Source organism: Podarcis bocagei, assembly GCF_964188305.1.
Source record: "Podarcis bocagei genome assembly, chromosome: 8".
Classification (NCBI taxonomy): domain Eukaryota; kingdom Metazoa; phylum Chordata; class Lepidosauria; order Squamata; family Lacertidae; genus Podarcis; species Podarcis bocagei.
The window spans coordinates 44,830,176-44,852,224 of record NC_138133.1 but is presented as its reverse complement, the minus strand read 5'-3'; the positions used below and the strand labels follow the sequence as shown (position 1 = coordinate 44,852,224).

At 42.5% G+C, this 22,049-nt stretch overlaps 1 protein-coding gene across 13 annotated transcripts in view; it reads right to left on the bottom strand.

The window, feature by feature from the left end:
* Positions 1–22,049, bottom strand: part of DLGAP1 (DLG associated protein 1) — a 299,603-nt gene that overhangs the window by 19,868 nt on the left and 257,686 nt on the right. For all 13 annotated transcript variants that reach the window (XM_081205568.1, XM_081205563.1, XM_081205566.1 and 10 more), the window contains 2 exons: positions 8,899–9,272; positions 6,006–6,094 (listed from right to left, as the gene is read on the bottom strand). In XM_081205568.1, coding sequence (XP_081061694.1) covers positions 6,006–6,094; positions 8,899–9,272 — 463 coding nt within the window. The remainder of the gene's footprint in view (positions 1–6,005; positions 6,095–8,898; positions 9,273–22,049) is intronic.

Here is a 22,049-nt window from a genome sequence, read left to right as displayed (position 1 = left end):
ATTTAGACAGCTCTGTGGTGCAACCTTGCTGGGTGGACTACTCTTGGCACTGGCCTGTGTAAACATATATGCCTTCAAAAGAAGCAGGGATCCACAGTGGAGATTAATGAAACATCATTACAGCTAAATAGTTCAAAGGAATGGGAGTTCAATGACAATGTCTTCAGATGCACTGCCTTGGCAACCATAACGTTCAGAGTTCCTTTGCTCGTTAATTTATACTCCAAGAAAGCAGCAGTCCTCCAGCCACTTCTAAGATGGCCATCCTACACTGTTATTGCCATTTTATGGCTAAAGAATAAGACAGTTGAGCGGCTGAATAAGAATCAGACAGCTGCTGTTACTTACAAGAAGCTGCTATTTGAATTGCTCCACAATGACATGCTCCCTGATCTAGAATTGTTCCTGAGCAATTCTATGCTGAGGCCAATGGTGAGGGAATTGAAGTGGCTGCTTAATGTAGAAAGCAACAGCAGCCCAGCACTTGGCTTTTCTGGGATTTGTTGCTGCCACGTTCCCCATCGCATCCCACCCCACTGCTGGGCTGCCCAATAAGCCTATCACAGTCCAGCCTTCCAATATCTTTAAGAGGAAGGGGGAAAGGTCAGGTGCTCAGCAAGGAGGAGGGGAAGGGGAGAGGGGGTATGCGCCCAGCAGCAGGGATGGGGAGTAGAGGGGGTCAGCCAGGTCCCCCTGAAAGCTGGAGCTAGCCATGGCATAAACAGCACATAAATAGTTCTTAGGGCAAGGTCCCTCAGTTTCCTTGCTTACGTGCGTTAAACCTCAGTCGCTTTGTGCTCATTTGTGCCCTGCAGGCACAAGGTGTAATAATTACACCCTCAGAGAACTATGACAGTTACCTGGCCTAAGGTGCACAAAACCATGAAACCGTAGACTGGCTGAACCAGTACACAACACAATACAGCGTCTGTTCTGAACAGCAGCCGCTGGTTTATTTGCATGTATTCAGTTCTCTGCCTCTCCTTTTGTATCCCTTTTGAGAACCTTGTTTACATTTTTAGTCAAAGGAGATTTTCCTTTGCACAACAGGTGCTGAACAACTTGCAGATGGTTTTGATTGTATTAATTATACACTGTTTATCTTGTTACCTTGAAATTTTAATTATGTACAAATTTATGTAAACTGGCTATGGCTTATAGCTGAAACAAATACATTTGAACTGAACTGATCTTACAGATGGCAAGTAGGAATTGTACTGGAGGGTAGGATCTGCCTGCTTCATTACTACTTAGAACAGACGGTTGTTGCTGGATTGATACCAGATAATGAGAGAAACAAAACAGGTAATGCAAAACTTTTTATTGGAGAAATTTCAGTTGGTGAAAGATTTGCAAGCTGCTGAGATGTCTACAGTTCTTTCATTTGATGTAGTTGAGGGCCAAACTAGATGTGATGCTAAATGCAGAATTAAAAACACCAGCAGGTGTGTGTGTTTTAAAAATAAAAATAAAGGGCTCATGTGATATGTGTATATGTGATGTTTTTTTCCGGATCAGAGCATGCAAGGAGGGGAGGTTTACCTCTTCTATCCTCAGCTTTGTGACCCAGTTTATTAACAAACAGGGAATAATATACTATAAACATACCTACTAGTACGTCCACCAAATCACTGAGTCTTACTTTTGAGGACTAGACTGTAAGATTGGACTGCTAAGCACACATAAGCACCTTAGAAACCTTTGGGACTGTGTTTAGGGTTCAGCCTAGATAGTTCAGTTGGTTCAGGGTGCCATGCTGTGATTCTAAGCACAGTCAGTTGGAAGTATGTGCCACTGAAATGGAAGCACTGAGGGTCACTGGGAACTCAAGCTGTCTTGAATGCCCAGGAGAGCTGAAAGCAGGATATGAATGGAATAAATAGATAAATTTGTCAGTGCAAAAGTACATACGGGGTATCCTGTAAATAACTCCTTTCAAAATATGGTACCAGCTAGACTTTCACAGACTTTTTTTAAAAAAGTATTTATCTGGTAAAACACTGTTAAATTGTTTACACTTTAGTGTCGAGATAGCTCTTATTTCCCTGAAATACATGGCAGTGGAAAAAGACTGCAACTTGATAGAAGGTATTTATATCCAGATAACTTGTAGCTGGTAGAAATAATTTACCATCTAACGAACTCAGACTGCAGACATACAAGTTTCAACAAAGAGGTGATATGCAAGAAGGTAACAGGTCACATTTTGACAGATTTACTCTTATGATTGAATCAGTATATGCAGGAAATCATGTAAGTGTTGTTCAGTGGAAGACTACCAACATTTTTCATCAGAGATATTCTTTTGTCCCAAACAAGGTGTTTTTTTAAACAAACAAACAAACAAACAAACAAACCATCTAATTTTTAAATAAAAAAAATATTAAAACATAACAAGGAGTCAGCAAGAAAACTAAATGAAAACTGTGATGTAGTGATTATATAGTGTTAGACTAGGTCTGGGAAGATTCGGGGAACTTCCAGACAGTTGCTATTTTAAGGTGGGTTCCAATCACATTCAGGGGGCACAGTTAAAATTTACTGAGATGTCACCATTATAATTTATTGGATGGTCTTGTGTGACCAACCTGCTTCCTCAAAAGATCAGATGCTTTTGTGAGAAGGTAAATGATGGGATCATGCACTGGAAATCTGGTGAAATGCCCTCTAACCTCTACACACAAATGAAACAGAATAAATGCTCAATAAACAGATCATCTGGAAATCCCCTCCACAGTTCAAATCTCCACTCAGCTATGAAGGTAACTGGATGACCATGAGTCACCCATTATCTCTCAGCTTAATCTACCTCACAGGATTATGGTGAGGGAGAAAACTATGTACACCTCCAGCACTGGAGGCATGGGAGAATATAAATGAAATCCATTATTTCTTTCTTTTTTTAGCCATCAATATAGCTTGCCATACTCATCTTAACCAATTCTTCTTAAGGCTTACTTTTCTTCTTCTTGCCTTCAGCAAAAGGCTGTGTATCGTGGCAAAGGAAGTCTAGAGCAAACTCACGACTTATATTACTATGTCTCTGAATACTAGTTGCTGGGAATCCCAGGCAGACAGAGTGCTGTTGCTCTCATGTCCTACTTACAGTCTTCTCACCGGCCTCCAGTGGGCCACTGTGAGAACAGGATGCTGGATTAGATGGGTCATTGCCGTGATCCAGCAGGCTCTTCCTATGTTCTTATGTACTACTTTGGGGGAGGGAAAGTCAACATGAGCTAAGAAAAACTTGTTTTTCGTCTGTAATATATGAAAATTAAGGTGGAAGGGTGGAATCAACTCACCACACCATCTTCAAAATATAGACTTAGGAATCAGTTTTTAGGCAGCCAGGTGTAGGCTAGCCTGTAGCATCTAAAATACTTTCATTTCCAGGCTGAAGATTGGTAACACAGGAACCTCCAGGCCTGGCCCACCCATGAGGCAAGCTGAAGAGACTGCCTCAGGCATCAGGGTCCACCAGGGCAGCAGATCCTGATGTTTATCTTTCTTTCCCCAATGTAAATCTTCCCTCAACTCTTCTTCCCTGGCAGGAAGGAGGATGCAATTTTGGAGTCCATCTCAGGTGCCAAAATATATTGGACTGGCACTGGGAACCTCCCACATTTCTATTTAAGCACTTCAGTGCTCAGTCGTATCTACAGTAAATAGTATCCCGTCATACACAAGGTAGGTGTGATGGTGCATGTGGGTTGATGCAGTGTTCCACTGCATGGGCATTACACTTACACTTAAAGTACCTTAAAGGTGAAAGGGGAAATGTACAAACCACAGAACGAACATACACCATGTTGCTGAAATTACTCAAAAGAAGAACAGAGGCTAAGAAGAAGATGTGAAAAGACAGCCCGTAGGGGAGGACCAAGTAGAAAGCTAAAAATGGCAAAGCCTGTGAAATTATTGCATTTGTTCATTTTCAAACATTGTTACCCTGAAGTTAAAATAAGACCAACACGGCTACCTACCTGAACCCTAAAGTTAGACCGCAAATACCTTGGTTATAGTAACCTGTTTCCTTCCTTGCTTCTGTTTGGTGATTTACATAGTGATTTTCTAAACACGGTTGTGTTTGAACCAAAGGCAATCCGAAAGCCATTCTCTATGGACCCATATTGATGGAGTCTGGTTGTCATTACTGGGGCAGGAGGTGCACATGAATTCTGCACATGCCCAGCACTTAAAGCAAATTCTGGAGCTAAATGCTGGCTCAAAACAAGTTCCTGTTGGCAACTTTGTGCATAATGACAAGCTACCTGATCAATATATGACTGGATTGAAACAGCGAGGGTTTCTAACATATTTCCTTTATTAAATATGCACCCAAAGTGGCCTTGCACTGTGTCTGCCTGCACATGTTAGATTTGAGGCAAGGAAAATACATTCCATTTACAAGTCTATTATTTTAAGCGACAGTGATTTAAATTCATTCTGCTGTGCTAACAAAATGCATGAGACACCTAAGTGGCAATGATAAGCTCTCTGTGTACTAGAGGAGCTCATCTTCTGACAAGCCAGCTTCAGTCTCTCATCAATCAGTAGTTCCCTTATGGAAGTACATGGCTGGTTACAATTTGTCTCTGTGCTTAATTATAGCACTAAATCCCCCGTTTATCACCACTATCTAAAATCACAACTCTTTAAAGAGACTGTACAAAAACAAATCATTTTAAAGGGCCCAAAAGGCAACTCTCGCTTCTTGAATTCCTTACTTAAAATGTTATAAATAGCAATACAAAGAACACAAGAACAGGCCTGCTGGGTCAGAGCAAAGGCCTGTCTAGTCCTGCTTCCTGTTTCCCACAGCGGAGAACGAAATGCCTATGGGAAGCCCACAAGCAAGGCATGAGTACATGAGCTCTTTCCTGCTGTCATGCCCCACAGACACTAGTTTCCATGGCATACTTGCCTCTGATCCTAGAGGAAACATACAGATACCATAACTAGTGTCCACTGATAGCATTTCCATACAAGAATATATCTAATCCCCATTAAAGCCACCCAAGTGTCAGCAGCTCTTCTAACAGGTAGTAGTTATCTCCACATCTTGTAGCAGCAAATTCTATAGCTTGGCTATGCCATTTGGGATGAAGTACTTTATTTGTCCTGTTTGTAATCTCCTACCCTTTAGTTTCCTTGAATAAGTTTCTAACATTATGGGAGAGCGAGAAAAGATTCTCTCTATCCACTTCCACTTTCTCAACACCCTATAATGTTGCACGCTGCACAACCTTATTTGCCCTAAGACAAAAAGAAGGGGTGATATAACCCATATCATACTGCTAACTGATATGTGTGTGTGTACCGTATTTTTCCATGCATAACACGCCCCTGTGTATAAGACAACCCCTATTTTTGGGGACTCCGAATTTAGGAAATGGGGGGAGCTTTGGGGGGGATTGCCCAGAGTTGTTGAGCTTTATGGGGGATGGGTTTGCCAGCAATTGTTTACGTGCCTGACCACCACTGCCAATCACCTCAACAAAGCCACCAATCGTCTGCCCACTCGCTGCCAACAACTGCCAATCGCCCGTCCACTTGCCCCAGCAGCAGCCAATCGCCAGCAGGCCACCAACCACCCGGCCAATCGCTGATTACAATCTCCTGCTCGTGGCTGCCACCAATCAAACATCTCCCCTATGCACTATCTGTGTATAAGACAACCCCCAATTTTTAATAAATATATTTAATTAAAAAACCTCGTCTTATACATAGGAAAATATGGTATAGATTTCATTTGGGAAGGGCTATAGTGGGCTTTCATTATGTTTGTTGTGTCTTTGTTTATTTTACCATAGGACCATGTCACTACTTGCTTTTGCCAAGGATGTACATATTAAAGAATGTCCATCAGAAACCCACCATCTTATGAAAGCACAGTTGATTAGTGTGTTTGTGTAATTTAACACCAACATTAAATTGCTTCCCACACCATCAGTATTACTGAAAAGACAGTGAACTGTAAAATATCAAATTAATATTTTGCTTACCACTTCTCCTCCTCTACTTGAACACCTATGGATTGGAACTTACTGGTTGCTCTGTTTTCGCTTGAACTAGAAGATTCCTCTCCATCAACCTAATAGAATAACCAAATGCAAGCAGAATTAATGGCATGTGCATATTATTATTCAAGGGCTTTAATGTGTTTCAGCACTTTTTCCGCAAAGCATCGTTACAATTCCTTTTAATGATCTCTGCATCAGATTAGCTGAAATCTATGAAAAATTTGGAGTAGCCCTCCTTGTCATGCTCCAATAGCACCTCCAGAAGACCCAATAGCATCTTCATTCATTATCCTTATCTGTGTCAAGAGGCAGTATGGTTGGGCACCTGCTGAAGGCCGACACCACAGCAGGGCCCTACTGACAAGAGCTCACTGGAACTGCTGCCCCTCTGCTTCACCTTTGCAACCTGTGCATTCACCTGCTTCTTACTCTGACCAAGAGGAAATAAAGAAGCAAATAACAGCAGTGAGGAAAAAGAGGAGTAGCTGACACTACCTGCTTGCTCATTTGCTCTGTCACACTTTGCATTTTGCTAGTATATCACTACCCTGTGTATTGTTTGTTGAAGTGCTCATTTGCTCTGGCAGGCAAGCATGTGACAGAAATGATGTGGTAGAAGAGGAGGAGGAGCAGTAGCTGTCAATATTGGCAGGGATGAGGTAAACCAGGCATAGGCAAACTCTGGCCCTTCAGATGTTTTGGAACTACAATTCCCATCATCTCTAGCTAACAGGACCAGTGGTCAGGGATGATGGGAATTGTAGTCTCAAAACATCTGGAGGGCCAGAGTATGCCTATGCCTGATGTAAACTCACTGAGCTCAGGGTGCTTTGCCCAAAGACCCCTACAACCCAGACCCATTACTGGTCTGTCTCTTGACGAAATTTGCTCAGAGACTGTACAGAACTTGTAGCAGGATCCTTAAAACAGTGACCAAGCATTACACTGCTCAGTACCTTTCTGAAAACTTATTTCCTCCACTGTGCTGCTTCCAAAGTCTGGGAGGGCCTTCTCAGTGGCTGCTTTCTCTAGAGAAGTAAGGCTGGCTCTCTCCTTGTTGTCCTTCTGCAGGCAGGTGAAGACTTACTTATTCCAACAGGCTTTTGGGAACTGACTGCTTTTAATGAAAGGGCTGGTGCTATGCTATTTTTATGGCAACAGAGTTGTTTTTTCTACTTCCTTATTTCCAGTGTTGTCACTTGTGTGCTACTGTAAAGCTTGGCTTAACTGGAACTCTGCAAATGGCCTGGAATTATGGGTTTATTTACCACATCTAATGCAAGTTGACACCCTTATTTGGTTATTAGTTAACATGAGAATTATTAGTTTAAAGAACATCTTCCAACAAGTCCCTTTCTACTGGTGATTGGATTAAGTCTAAACTTACATTTCCTGAGACACATATTCACCTTTCCCCATGAGTCATCTGCTGACAGTTCCCTCAGTCATCCAGCTGTGAATTCTGACCCCTGTGATCTCCCTGCCACTCTTCAGTGGTAAAATTGTGCTGTGATGCCTGTGGACAGTTCACTACCCCAACCATCTGTCCCTTTAACGTTCCATCTATCCAATCCTCTCTTTTTAAACAAGATCACCCTTTTTGTGGTACAGTGAACACACATCCTTACAACTGGGCACCATTCAGCACCCACTTTGTTCAGTCCAGTGGTTACTGTGCTCACTAAACTGTTGCTTCTCCAAGGAAGCATGAATTCTTCTTCAATGTAGCTAGAACCCTAACCACACTGGACCAGTATGCTTAGAGTCCCAGACTAGAACTGGAGAGACCAGATTCAAGTTCTCACTGAGCCATGAAACTCACTGATTGACTTTGGTTCTGAGCTTATCCACACTTATTCCTTTGCTCTGATCTTTCCAGGTTTTTGTTTCTTGGTTTGTTTTTGCTCCGGAGCTTTTCACGTGAAAACGTGCTCTTTTGAATTGGAGCAAACGTCAATTCGGGTTTTCCGTGGACTGATATTTGCTCTGCTGAGCTTTACAGAGTGAGTTTTCATGGGAAAAGCTCTGGAGCAAAAAAGGAAAAAAGAAAAGGGTGCTTGGGCGTGGAGCTTTAAATCACAAACCAGAGGAAATGTAAGCATGGATAGGCCCTCCCTCACTTTCTCCCAGGCTAATTTCTAATACAAGGTTACTTTGGATGCGAAATTGGAGGCAGGGAGGGGGAGAATGAATGAATGAATAAAATGCTACAACCGTACCATGCAGGGGAAGAGTCCCGTATATGAAAGCATCCCCAGGTGAAAACTGCATCTGACATTACTGCTGGCCACTTTGGAGAGAATGCTAGTCCCTGCACATTACACAGAATCATAGAACTAAAGCGTTGGAAGGGACCCTGATCAGATGAAAGTTTAATTTATTTTAAACAAGGGTGAATCAGACAGATCCTATCCTTGTGACCTCCCCTGCTGATTTAACAGCTAAATGGAACAATGCTGCTGCATTCAAGTGAGTAACAGTTGTTATGTGATGCATGAATAAGCAGTGACAATTCAGCTAAACTGACTGAAAACATTTCTCTGGTGATAGTGCAGTGTAAATCATTGTTTTACACATTCTCTTTCAGTGATTTCATTCATTTCATTCATGCTTTCCTGACTCCTGCTGGGTTATGAATCAGAGCTTTAGGCTTCTGTGTGCTAATTCAAATAAGCAGAAGATATATATATACCCCCAGAACTACATCCCTACATCTTATATGCTTAAAGTTTAGTTAATCAAACCTGAAGGTTTGTAATGTCAGGTGCAGTTATTTGGGTTATGTAAAATACAGCAGAAATAGAAAAGGATTATCAAAGGAGAGCAAATAACGGCACTACCAGTTACGGTGCAAGCCTCTGCATTATATCTGTACCTGTATTCCAATGGATAGACATCTGTTTTTCTTGAAATGATCTCTCTTTCTGTCATCTGCAGTAACAGTGGCAACAGTGGTGGTGGTGGTGACAGTAGTAGTGTTGTTGCCCATATGCTGGCTGGCAGGGCCATGGATCTGTGCGTTAGCTGCTTCAATAGCAGCTGTCAGTGCCTTCATACTGTCCAAGCTTTCTGTAGAGTTGCTAAGTCCCGACTGACTGATAATATCTCCCCTTTGCCCATGTCCGTCCATGTAGGCGTCTTGAGCAGATTCCGTGCTGCTCTGGGCTGTGATGGAGATAAATGGTTTGGTGGAGGTTCTTGGTGGAACAGGAGGTGGTGTCTTCTTATAAGTGGTAATGCAAGAGGAAACTACACAAAATGAAAACAAATCATAATGTAGGTAGAAAAGCAAAGGTGCTAGTTATTTATTCTCTTTCTTCATTTTAAACCCACAGTACTGACTCAAAGCAATCAAGCTTCATATCAGAAAGAATTTTGCTATTCAGTTTTAAGAAACAAAATTATTCCTAGGTTTATTTTTATTTTTTTGCATCTGACCATATGAAAAATTCCAAAGACAGACACATCATTTCCTTGGTTTAACAGCTGCTTGTATTCCTATATACTGTAATTGGTTGATATTAAGAAAGGGAGAAAGCCGCAATAATTAAAATCCTTCCTCTAGATTATAAGTAGCTAACCTGTGCCCCTCTAGATGTCATTGGACTCCAGCTTCCTTCATTCCAAGTCAGCTGAACTCAATGGGTCTTCTTAATAGACATGAATAGGATTGCAGTCTTAGAAATGAAATATCTTATTCATTGGCTAGTCCAAGATATTACTAGGTTAAAGACCTAGCAGAAAAGAACTTAGTTAAATGTCAGGAATTATGGGAGTTGTAGTCCAATAGCATCTGAAAGGTCACCGATTCCCCATCTCTGAACCATAGCATTTACACCTTTTGTGTGCAAATTAAATTTAGATAGACATCATCTATATATATTGCTGAAAAGGAAAATTAAGTCTTGCATATTCATAAATAGCACATTACACAAATAGCGACACATCAGTACTTTTGAACACTGGGCAATGAATTAACAGGAAAATCCACTATTGGGGAAAGGGGTTGTAAGACTGTCAGAATGTGGCATGCTTTAACTTGCAAAAACAGGATTCAAGCCATGGAGCACTATGAAGAAAAGCTATCAGCATTGCAATCCTATAAATACAAACTCATAAGTCAGTTTCATTGAGTTCAGTGGGGTTTATTCCCATGTAAATATGCCCAGGATTGCAACTTTAGATGCATAATTCCATGTGAGTTATGTGGTGGCTTAGAATTCTACACCAACCTGGCCTCAGTCATGTGAGCAGATACAGTGGTACCTCAGGTTAAGTACTTAATTCGTTCTGGAGGTCCGTACTTAACCTGAAAATGTTCTTAACCTGAAGCACCACTTTAGCTAATGGGGCCTCTTGCTGCTGCCGTGCCGCCAGAGCACAATTTCTGTTCTCATCCTGAAACAAAGTTCTTAACCTGAAGCACTATTTCTGGGTTAGCGGAGTCTGTAACCTGAAGCGTATGTAACCTGAAGTGTATGTAACCTGAGGTACCACTGTAGTTTAAATGCTGTAACTGAAAAAAATATGCAGATGAGGCAAATTACCATAAATTTGTTTTAATTACAAAGACATATTCATTTCCAACTCAAAATATGCCATGTAGGTGAAGGCCAGATTCAGACTATTTTTGAATTCCATTCTCTGAATGTCTCCTGCACTCTCTGAAGAGTCTCCCACATTATGCTCCTTCCACTTCTATTTTCATCTTCCACAACAAACGCCTTGGTCAAATATTCCAAAGTAGAGAAGATGACCTTGAACTCTAGCAGTTAGCATGCATTCTCCCACCCATAGTTATCTTTCCCCAAAAGGTGGCTTTGAACTCACCTCCTCCTGCTAAAGTGTTTTCCTGGTTTATAAATTTATTATTTATTATGACAAGAATACAAGGAAAGGACAGAAAAAGGTGAATCTAACAGATTCTCCAGAAAACCTCTCTGTGATATGATCAGGCATGGATTAGCTTTCATAAATAATAAATTTTACATGCTAAAACAAGGAAACAGGGAGGGGGAAGCACAAAGGAAAGATTGTTTGAAACAAGTTAATGCAAAACCTTTCTTTCCTTGGAGTCACATTTGTGCAGACTGAACCAACAGCAGAAGCAGGCAGGCTGCGAATCATAGGTGGGGGAGCCCCAGGCTCTTCATTACTGGAAATGATGTAAACTACTTGCCACTCCTTTGCTGAAACTACAACAAAACAAAGCTAAAGACACGGCCTTCAGCACATGCTTCTAAATGTCAGCGCTAACCGGAGGTCTTAAAGTGTTCGTGGTGAGCCAGTGAACTGCGTGCTTCGGTTTTATTTCCAAACACTCCAAGAGCCTAGCAACTTGAGACATGGCAACATGTCGGTTCTTTAAAAGGCATTTCGTTTTATGTTAACTGCAACATTTTGAGGGAAAAATAAGAGTTCTACCACAGAGACCAAAAGAAGAAAAGATTTGATAACTTGACACTTTACGTTTCTGGGCCAACAGCAGTTGCCAAGTCCTGCAAGGCAATGTGCAGTCTGCAAAGAATAAAGAGTTTCACATCATCACTGCCCGGGACAGGGAGAAGACGGTGGCAACGGTGGTCAAAACAAATGCCAGCCAGACTGATTTGGCTGAAACAGGTAACCTCAGCAGAGAAAACTGGGTTCCACTTCAGTTTGATATATGGCTTCCAATTGAAGAACCTTAAGCCAGTGTTTCCCAACCGGTGTTCCGCGGCACACTAGTGTGCCGCGAGACGTTGCCTGGTGTGCCGTGGGAGGGAGGCGGGCGAGTCGGGCGGCGAGAGGCGGGGCGGCGGCGGCGAGGAGAGGCCGCCCAGCGCGGGGCTCTCGCCGTCTGCCTGCCTGGCTGCCTGCGTGGCGCTGACGTCACAGGGCTGTAACGTGCCCCACATAGGCACACGCGGGGCGGGGAGCGAGCTCCCTCCCACATCCCATCGCCGGCTCTGCACCAGGCGGTAGAGCTCGGCGAAGTCGCCATGCTGGAAGGCCAGCAGCGCGCGCGCCTTGGCCAGGCTCTCGCCCGCCTGCGCCTCCAGGCACGGTGCCTCGGCGTCGGGCGACAGCGAGCCCAGGAAGCGGCCCAGCCGGCCGGGGTCGCCCGCCTGCAGCAGCGCCTCGCACACGCACGAGACCTGCTCCGCCGAGAAGCGCGGCGAGCGCGGAGGATCGGGCGCGGCGGAGGCCAGCCCCGCGCTTGGAGAGGACGCAGCAGCCGTCGCCAAACCCGATCCTCCTCCTCCTGCTCCGCTGCCGTCCTCTGGCTCTCGGCCGGGAGGAGCCTGCAGCGACGGGGCGGGCGCTGAAGTTGGCAGAAGTTGGCGCGCCTCCTCGGCAGCGCCTTCGTCCTCCTCCTCCTGCCTCTGCTCTCCTCTGGCCCGCTCCCCTCCCCCTGCGCGCTGCCCTAGCCGTGCGGGTCTCCTCCCCCTGCGCCACCGTCCCCTTTCCACATCCTAGGAGCCGCGGTCCGCCTACCGCCCCCGGGCCGCGGCGCGGCTCCCAGCCCGGGCTGGCCTCCGCCTCCTGGGACGCGCGCCCACCCCCGCGGCCCCCCAAACTTCGGAGCAACTCTCCAGACGCTTCTCCCCCGCCTCAGTCTCCCTCCTTTCCACTTCTCTTCCCCCCTTCCTTCCCTCTTCCTTTCTCTTTCTCTCCCACCCGCCTTTCCTTCTATTAACTTTCCTTTCCCCTCCCTTCGTCCTTCCTACTTTTACTCCTGGGCTCCTCCCCCCTTTGCGCAGCCACAAATCAATCTCTCTCTCTTTTTTCCCCTCTCTCTCTTCTTTGCTCAGACACAAAAAAGCGCCGCTTTTTGGAAATCCGGACTGCTGTCCCCGCTGAAACAATACTTTAAAAAAGGAAGAACCCACTGGCTCTTATTTCTGTTTAAAGCAGTAGATCCCGAACTCTTTTGGCCCACTGCCCCCTTGGTTCCACATCCCCCAGTGTCCCCTATGCTTACTCTATAGAAAGCATTACAGGGGTTAACGCGGCTCGCTAAGGAAGATATTAATAGAATTCTGCATTTGGGGGGAGACCCTAACAGTCATCTACCATTACCTTCTATGCTGTTACTATTTTTTTTATTTTTTTTTACATAAGTAAAAAGTGACCTTTCCCCATCTGGCATGGTGGTGTGCCTCGAGATTTTTTTCATGAAACAAGTGTGCCTTTGCCCAAAAAAGGTTGGGAAACACTGCCTTAAGCAATTCTTCACTATTCTACCTCATCTCCTAATTAATAAATTGAGAACGTCAGCAGTCTGCTTCAGTGGTTGTTGCAATGATAAAAGAGGTTAGGAACAGCCCTTCAAATGTTGAAAAGGGGAGAGGGGTACACTTGACTTTGCCTCTGCATTCTGAGCATGAGGGGAGATTCCTGTTGGCCCAGGATTCTTCCTTCTTCATAGCTCAAAAATCTAGTTTGAGCTTTATTAAGAAAGACAGTGTAAACAATTAGCTTTGACTTAACAAGGAACCTTTGTCACACTTCTGTTACCTGATGGGAGAATATTTATCCCAACGGAAAAAGGGGAGAGGGTTTCTTTTAGCAACTAATGGTTGCAAAGCACTTAGTCATGGAACAGGAATTTAAAACAAGGAGTGCCAACCATAAAGCACAGAAGGAAGTGAAAGAGCAAACTACTTCCAGGCTCGCTTAATAGTTAATAACAAGAGTTAATAACAAAGGTTGCACTGTAAGTGTGTCTCAGCATGTTGTACATTCTCCAGGAAGCAAAGAAAAAATATGATATTGGAGTCACAGACTATGTAGTTACTCCACAACTGGGTGATGCTGAAAAATAAGACTGACAAACACACAACTGACAGGAACATAGTGTTATGAGTTGGTGATGGGGAGCGGGGTAGGCTGTACATCTGCCCCCTACTTCTAATTCCTGAAATAGTCAGGCTAGCTTCTTCCTGAGGTTATAGCCTAGGACTAGGCAATGGGAAGGTCGTTAAGGGAACAAAACAGCTCAGCCTCAGGGGGTGAAAACTATGGGACCCCCTTCCCTTAACTGGATGATAGTTAAAAAGGCATTAACATAAATGGGAAATAAATTCAACTAGTCTAGAAACATTAACTCCAATATTTTTAAACCTTCAACATGCCCATCATTATGATAGGCAGAATATGCAGGAGGAAAGACATTGTAAGCAACTGAGAAATGCAGTAAAAACCCCAAGGAAAACTTCAATAAAAACTATTTTTTAAAATATGCAGTAATTCATATCTATACTCCTGTTCAGATTTCCAGTTGCTGGAAGTAGCACAACTTTTTTCCTGATTGTGAGCTTAGGGTGGTATCCTTTCCTCAGAGATGTCCATCAAGACTTCACTTGGGTTCTGACTGTGGTTGTGGCCAGCTTCACAGCCTCTATGAACTCAGTATATGTGGATAAGATAAGGACTGTGGGTTGAATCTAGCAATATCATGTCTTTTTTTAAAAAAGAAAAACTTATGCTAATTAGCAAAACACCCCTGACCATTAGGTCCAGTCGTGACTGACTCTGGGGTTGCGGCGCTCATCTCATTTTATTGGCCAAGGGAGCTGGTGTACAGCTTCCGGGTCATGTGGCCAGCATGACTAAGCCGCTTCTGGCGAACCAGAGAAGCGCATGGAAACGCCGTTTACCTTCCCGCCGGAGCGGTACCCATTTATTTACTTGCACTTGATGTGCTTTCGAACTGCTAGGTTGGCAGGAGCAGGGACCAAGCAACGGGAAGTATACTTTAGGCTTTTTTCATACAAACATTTAAATTGATTTATGCATATCCAGTACTTGTAAAATCAAATGTGACTGGAATGCCTCCTTCCATCCTGCTTTTACAATACACTTAAATTATACATTTCAGACTGAAAGAAATCACTTGCAAAAACACGCAGGTGCATTTCCAGGTGGCTTCTCTCTCTGTCCCTTCATTTACACCTAACACACAAGAACAGTCTTAAGGGTGCAACAAACTGGGCTCTACCTTAAATATTATCTATATCTATCAATCTATCTATCTATCTATCTATCAATCAATCAATCATCTATCTATCTTTCTATCTATCATCTATCGATCTATCTATCTATCTATCTATCTATCTATCTATCTATCGATCTATCATCTATCTATCTATCTATCTATCTATCTATCTATCTATATCTATCATCATCATCTTCATTTCAGAGTTCCTTCCAAAGAAAAGAGGAGAGGATTACTTCACAGCCAATCAGGGTGCAAGGCAAGAAGGCAATAGGAAACCTGTGTTCCTCAGGTCAGGAAAATGTTATCTCTATTTTTGATCCATAACTTGCCTTCTGGAAGAGCTAGAGACTTGCTTTACTTTTATTTATTTTTATAAATGAAAGCTCAGACTATGGGGCCTCTTGCAGCCATGGGCTGAGGTGCAATTACTCCAATTGTGTCATGAATAATCTAATGCTGTAATGAAACAAATGTAAGAAAAGAATTGAGACAATATTAGGAAAACAGATTTTGCCTGTTCTCAAGTCAAAGTTCCCTGGAGATGCGTAGCTGAAAAAGGAAAAAAACCAAAAATTGGAGCTTGATGTATTGCAAGGGGAAAAAAATGTTTACAGCATCTCTCCTATAAAGAATTTTTTTGACTACTTCTATTAATTTTTGTAGGCGATCCTGTTCCCCTTTCCTGAATAAGAAACATGCACATGTAATCATGAATCCTGATGGCACAAAAATAAGTTGCAAATAGTTGCCAGGGCAACAAATTCCTAGCTATCAGATTGAATACCATCTGCCCCCAAAGGAGTCTGTTGACAATACATTTACAATCACCCTGGGGCCCAGATAAAACCATTCCAATAAATCAGGGATACCAAACACCTATTGTCTAAAGTCTTTGGCTAATGCCAAGTCAGTAGCACTCATTGTTTCAGAAAGTAAAGGATTAAGACAAGGAAGGGAAAGGGGGGAAGGGGGTCCTGGGATACATGAAAGTTGAGAGACTGCCAGGCCAAACTTGTGGTTTAAACAAATGAGCTAAGTGAAAAGCATTCTACCCCCTCCCTTAGTGCCACATATCCCTGGACACAATAAAGAAATGTATTTGGCCTGGGTCATGTAATGGGGTGTGAAGGTCTCTCTAAGGACAGTTTCGCTGCATGTGAGACTTCAGACATAGAATGTGCTGATTCTAGAGCATACTGTGCACAGTCAAGCCCTGGGCTCACTTTGTATGTTATTATGGGGATTCAGATTACATTTCTTTACTTGAATTATTCTGGGCCTGTCAACAGCTTAAGGACTTCATAGCTGGACAACTGCCTGGCTTTTTAGCTGTTCAAGTAATTAATGAAGCGGTTAAAAATTACTATACTAGTATCTCAGTGCAGGTGCTATTTTGAGGATAAAGAATTAACAACAACATGTTTGCTTAGTTCAATAGCTACATGCCTTTCTTTTTGGGGATGGCAGTGAAGTATTTTGAAACGCATTCTTGACTTGTGCTAATTTACTGTACAAAAATTCCCCTCATCAGACCTTCCATAGAGAAAGCTTTTTAATTAAAAGCTGGTTACAAAATCTGCACTGTAAAGTTGAGTCTCAAAAGCCTGGCACCCCATTTCTAAACCCCTCATTCTGCTATGGGTGCACTTATGCTTGAGGGACATAGTATAGTGTTTCTAAGATTTAACATTTATAAAAGCTGCACTGAAAGGATAATGGTAAGACTCCAGTATAAATGAATGAATGAATGAGCTATGTTGCCCAAGAAGAACACAGTGGCTAGTGGCAAGTTAGGTCATAGCTGTCAACTTACAGATTTGAAAATAAGGGACCAGCAGCCTTGAAAATAAGGGACCAGCAGCCAAAATAAGGGACCTGCAGCCTCACCAGGCACTCCAGTATTCCTGTCCTCCTGCAGTCTGGTCAAACTCATGCTGGTAGCTTTGAGAACACTGTCCAACCAACTTTGTAACCAGAGGTTCAACTGAATAGAATCTGAATCACATGCACCACAAGGCCTATGCAGCCTCAACTTAAGATGGCTCCCCGGTCTGGCTTTGCACTGCAAAGTTTGCAGCAGCGTGTGCAACAAAATGGCGTCCAGCATTCAAAAAACCCCTCAGCTTGCATTAACTAGCCACACACAAGGCATGCAAGCTCCACCCCCCAGTCGTTCTTAGACTTCTTATTGGGTGAGCAACACAGCCAAGCAACACAGCTGGAACCTCCCTCCTCCCTGGCCGGCAGGGAGGGAGGGAGAGGAGCTGCTTCCTTTGAAATTTAAGGGACATCATTTAAGGGACATCTATAAATAAGGGACAGCAGCGGGACATGGCGCTGGAATAAGGGACTGTCCCTTCAAATAAGGGACACTTGACAGCTATGAGTTAGGTATCCTAACAGAAACAAGGCAAAATACATTTCTTTGTTTTTAACTGGTAGACAGTAAAATAATTTGTTTGTAAAAAAGCATGTGTGTAAAAAAGACATGATAGTAAATTTGTTGATCATGGTGCTTAACTCACAGTGGAGAGGTTTCACATTTGTACAGATTTAAATGTGCCTTTTCAAGCTTAGTTGAACCTGTAATATTTTGTCATTATTCAGAAGACAGATCACTGGGTTTATAATCAGAATCTACATACCCTTCATTGAAAAATGTCTTCGAAATTACATAAGCCATTTTAGACTGCAATGCTAAGCATGGTTATTTAGAACTACAGTATCTAAGTTATACTGAAATCCACAGGACAAGTCTAGGAATATATGTAAGCTTAAAATGTAAAGTATGTACTAAAATAGCTTACATGAAAGTGGCATGTAACAATATTTTGACTGCAAACAATAAGAATGAAAATTGCTTCTTATAGTCCCAATGTACGAAAAGATATTTATTACCTTTCATGTTCCCCAGATGAGTGGAATACATTTTGTCAAGTACATAGCATCATGATTAACTTGCCATTTCCTGAACAGGCCTAAATGGTGGGATCACATCAGTGTGAGGTGAATTCTGTTACTTTAAGAGAATTTACATTGTCTCTCAAGCTAGCAATTCCTTTTATCTTTGCTGAACAAAAAGAGAAAAGAAAGCCTACAGGAGGTCTTTACTGCTTGGTTTGTGGCTCTTTACAGATTGAGTCAAGCCTTACATATTAAACAGAATCTAAATTTCAAATGTGTAAAAATGTTCTCTCTCTGTTAACTAAAGATGATACTTATTATTCAGGTTTAGATCTCTATCAGATGATCTAGTGAATGCAGGTTTCCCCCTATAATTTCTGCATAATGGCTTTTTAAAGTATCTGCCACACAGTGGCTGGAGTTCCAAGGGCTGCGTTCATATTCCAGCAAAGTATGGGTTTTTTTCAACTGGCCTGTTTCAATGATAGTCTCCCAAGACCCCTGGAACACCAAGAGCCCTCCAAATAAGGCAGGGGGGGCTGCTAGGAACAATTAAGTGTAGCCAGGTGGCAGTGCAGAGAGTGGTAAGGTAAGAACATTCAGAGTAAACTGGGTTCAAGACTGCCTCTGTCTATCACAGCCACACTTCTTCCCCAGGTGCCCAGGTGCAAAAGAGGGATAAATTGTGAAATTATTTGCACATCCAGGAGAATGTTAGACTTGAACTATTAAGCAGTGGCTCCTACTTGGGAACAAGTCCTGAAGAAGTACGTGGGACATAAATCTGAGCAAATGTGGATGGGGTGGAGGGTAATATAACATAATAGGTTTCTGGCATGCTGTTATGGCAGTCATGATATGTGATGTGTCACACATTCTCCACACAGGAACAACAACAACTTCTTAATCTATTTCTCTGGTAAATCTCTAGAGTCCACATAAAAGTTCATTTGTACTGTCCTACCGTGTGTGTGTGTGTGTGTGTGTGTGTGTGTTTACGTGTTGAGAATCCTGCATTTGTGACAGATTTCAGTGTGAATTACATATTAGATTATATACTAGATAGGATTATAAGGTGTGGGCTGTATATACTGTATTTTCATCTGTACTGATTATTCTGTGCATGTATTATTATTACACACACACACACACACACACACACACACACACACACACACACCGCCCTATACTCAGAGGTCTCAGGATGGGTCACAGAATAAAATCAGAATATAAAACCACAAAATACACAATCAAAATAAAAACAACAGCACAATAACCCAATAACTCCTCCATAACTGCTTTCTGAAGGCCATACACTATGTTCTCATGAATATTTTTCTAGATTTGTTGTGTGAAATCATGGGGAGCCTTATGCATTTGTGGTGACCCTGGTTTGTGGTGTTTGGGGACACTGAAGGGGGTTGCAGGTGCCTCCAATTCTAGAAAGGTTTAGCATTATTGTACTGAACTGTGTTTTCTGTGGAGTACAGGGCAAATGTAAACATTGTAACTGGAGGCACATCCCATGGTAATTCAAGTGGTAAATTTATGGCAAACTGCCAGCTGCTTAAGCAGTTTCTTCTGAAGTTACAAAGTATACTGTATTGCCACATTGCTCTTTGTTTAAGAGCATGGGGTTGTGAAACTTAAAATCTTTGTGCAGCCCTCTCAAAAGGCAATTTTCAAACGGAAAGGTATCACCTAATCTGTTTTGTGTCTTTTACTTCCTTCTAAAACAAGTAATACTCACTGACCTGCTAGATAACCTTCCAACTGAGCTAATGCAGCTGCGTCAACAGATAAGGACATAAAAGTACTCTGCTGGATCAGAACAAAGACCCAGCATCCCGTTCTCCCAGTGCCAACCAGATGTCTATGGGATGCCCAAAAACAGGAGCTGAGAGTGACACCACTCTCCCAAATTGTGATTCCCAGCAACTGGTACTTAGAAGTGGTGGCATTCATGATGCAAGGCCCTTTCCACCTGGCCTAGGGGACGGGGCCCACACTCACCCAGCCCTACTATGTTAAATATGTACTCTGTAGTTGACCTCCTTTTAATGTTTTGTGGGGTTTCCCCCGAAATCTTTCAGATAATATTTTAGCTTTCTGTTACGTTGCTTTGACTGTATACTCTGTATATCTGACTTTCTTCAGATTGTTTTATTTATGTTTTATTGATATAATATGCTGTAAACAGCTTTGAGATTTTTCTTAAAAAGATAAAGCGGTATAGAAATTAAATATAAAAATGATGTGTGCTGAAAATAAAAAAAATCTGATGTAATCTTAAAAGGGGGAAAAAACCACTTGAAACCAGGCAAATATTGAGAGATGCAATTTTAAACTGGTAGCACAAGATATGGGAAAGCAACTCCTGCTTGTGGTTGTGAAATTTTACCTGCATTGCTTGATTTCACAGTATCATCAGTGCCAGAAATAATTTGGGAGAGTATCCAGATGTTCAGCAACATCTGGGTCTTGGATCAATGAGCCCTTCCTGGAGCTCTCCACCATCGCCTTCCCTTCCCAAACCTACTTGTATAAACAATCTGGAGATTCCCAGAATTGCAGTCAAAGGAATTACATTCCTCATGGTTCTTGGCAGCCCTGGATATGTATGCAGCACATGCCTGAAACAGTATCTATGGCTGAAATGGGTGACATGAAAGGGATAATTTTGCGTCAGGCCTGGTGCCTGGAGGAAATTGGACATAATTTATTTCATCATGCTTTTAGCATAGGCTGCTGCCTGGGATTTCTGTTGAAGCCAGTGGCAAACCTCTGGTTCAATTCAGATCAACAGTGCCCCCTAGAGTGTCAGGAATTGTGCACCCTGCACAGTGCAGCCTTAATTGACAGCTATTCATTGTTTTGCTTCTGAATAAACATAGTTAGTCCCTTTCTCCCAAAGGCTAGTTGGCTAGCTTTTTCGTCATGTAAGTGCAGAGTCATTACCAGGGGTTGACAAGGTTTACCTCGCCTTGGCTGGTTCACTCCAGTGGAGATCCCTCTGTGGGCCAGATCACACACGGATACGAGCGGCCGCAATTTCCGGCATCTGCGTCTGCACAGATTCGATTTCCGGCGTCGCGGAAGTGAGTCCCCGCACCACACTGGTTTAGCACCGTGTGTGGGGACTTGCTGAGCGGGCGGCTCGGTTTGGGAGCGGCTCGTGGGCTGGTTAAACGACCCCCATGAGCTGCTTGTTGCCCATGGGCCTTAGGTTGCCGACCCCTGGTCATTACAAAGGTGGAACTGGCCCTTAAGTAATTTTCTTTTTTTTAAAAAAAAAAATATTAAAAGTTTAAGAATTACAGAAAGAAATAAAGAGAAAGAGAAAAAGTAAACAATACAAATCAATACATTACAATACATATAAAAAAACAAACAAAAGACGCAATATATCAAAACAAAAATAAAAGCAAAAACAATTAAAAACACATCCAATATTTCTGTATCTTTATCTTTCATTAACTTGTTTCATCGACCTCCTCACACCTCCCTTTTTTGTGTTCTAGTTATCAATTATTTCAGCAAATCCTTTCCATCTTTCACTGTTTTCTGTCATTTAATTGTCTTAATTTATTTTAACCTTATCTTACCATTAGAACCCTAAAACTTATTTATACTTAACTCCTTATAACATTTCTACTAAAGCCGTATAATTTCATTCCAACATTTTTCTAACACTCATTAATTTTACAATATTTCTCTAAATAAATTTTTAAACTTTTTTCCAATCTTCTTCCACCGTCTCTTCTCCCTGGTCTCAGATTCTGTCAGTCCTTTCTATTGATTCCATATGGTCCATCAACCTGGTGATCTTCTGTCCGAGGCTCTTAACTCTTTTCCATGTCCCTTCTGCAGATCTTCTTCATATTTATACATGCACTTTACTTTATCTTCTGCTGATCTTGTTCTTAATTTCCTTCCTTTGGCACTGAGGAGTAGATCTCAGGGGAACTCCAACCTAACAATGTCTTTATTCCTTCTCGACAGGTCAGCCCATTCTCCATAGTCAGAACTAAAGTCCAAAAGATATTCAGAGCGTGTTTCAAAATCCCTCCAAAGCTAAAGGCCCCCACAACTCCAATCTCCCCCTGACCCAAATCCAGATCCCAAAAGCCAGAACATCC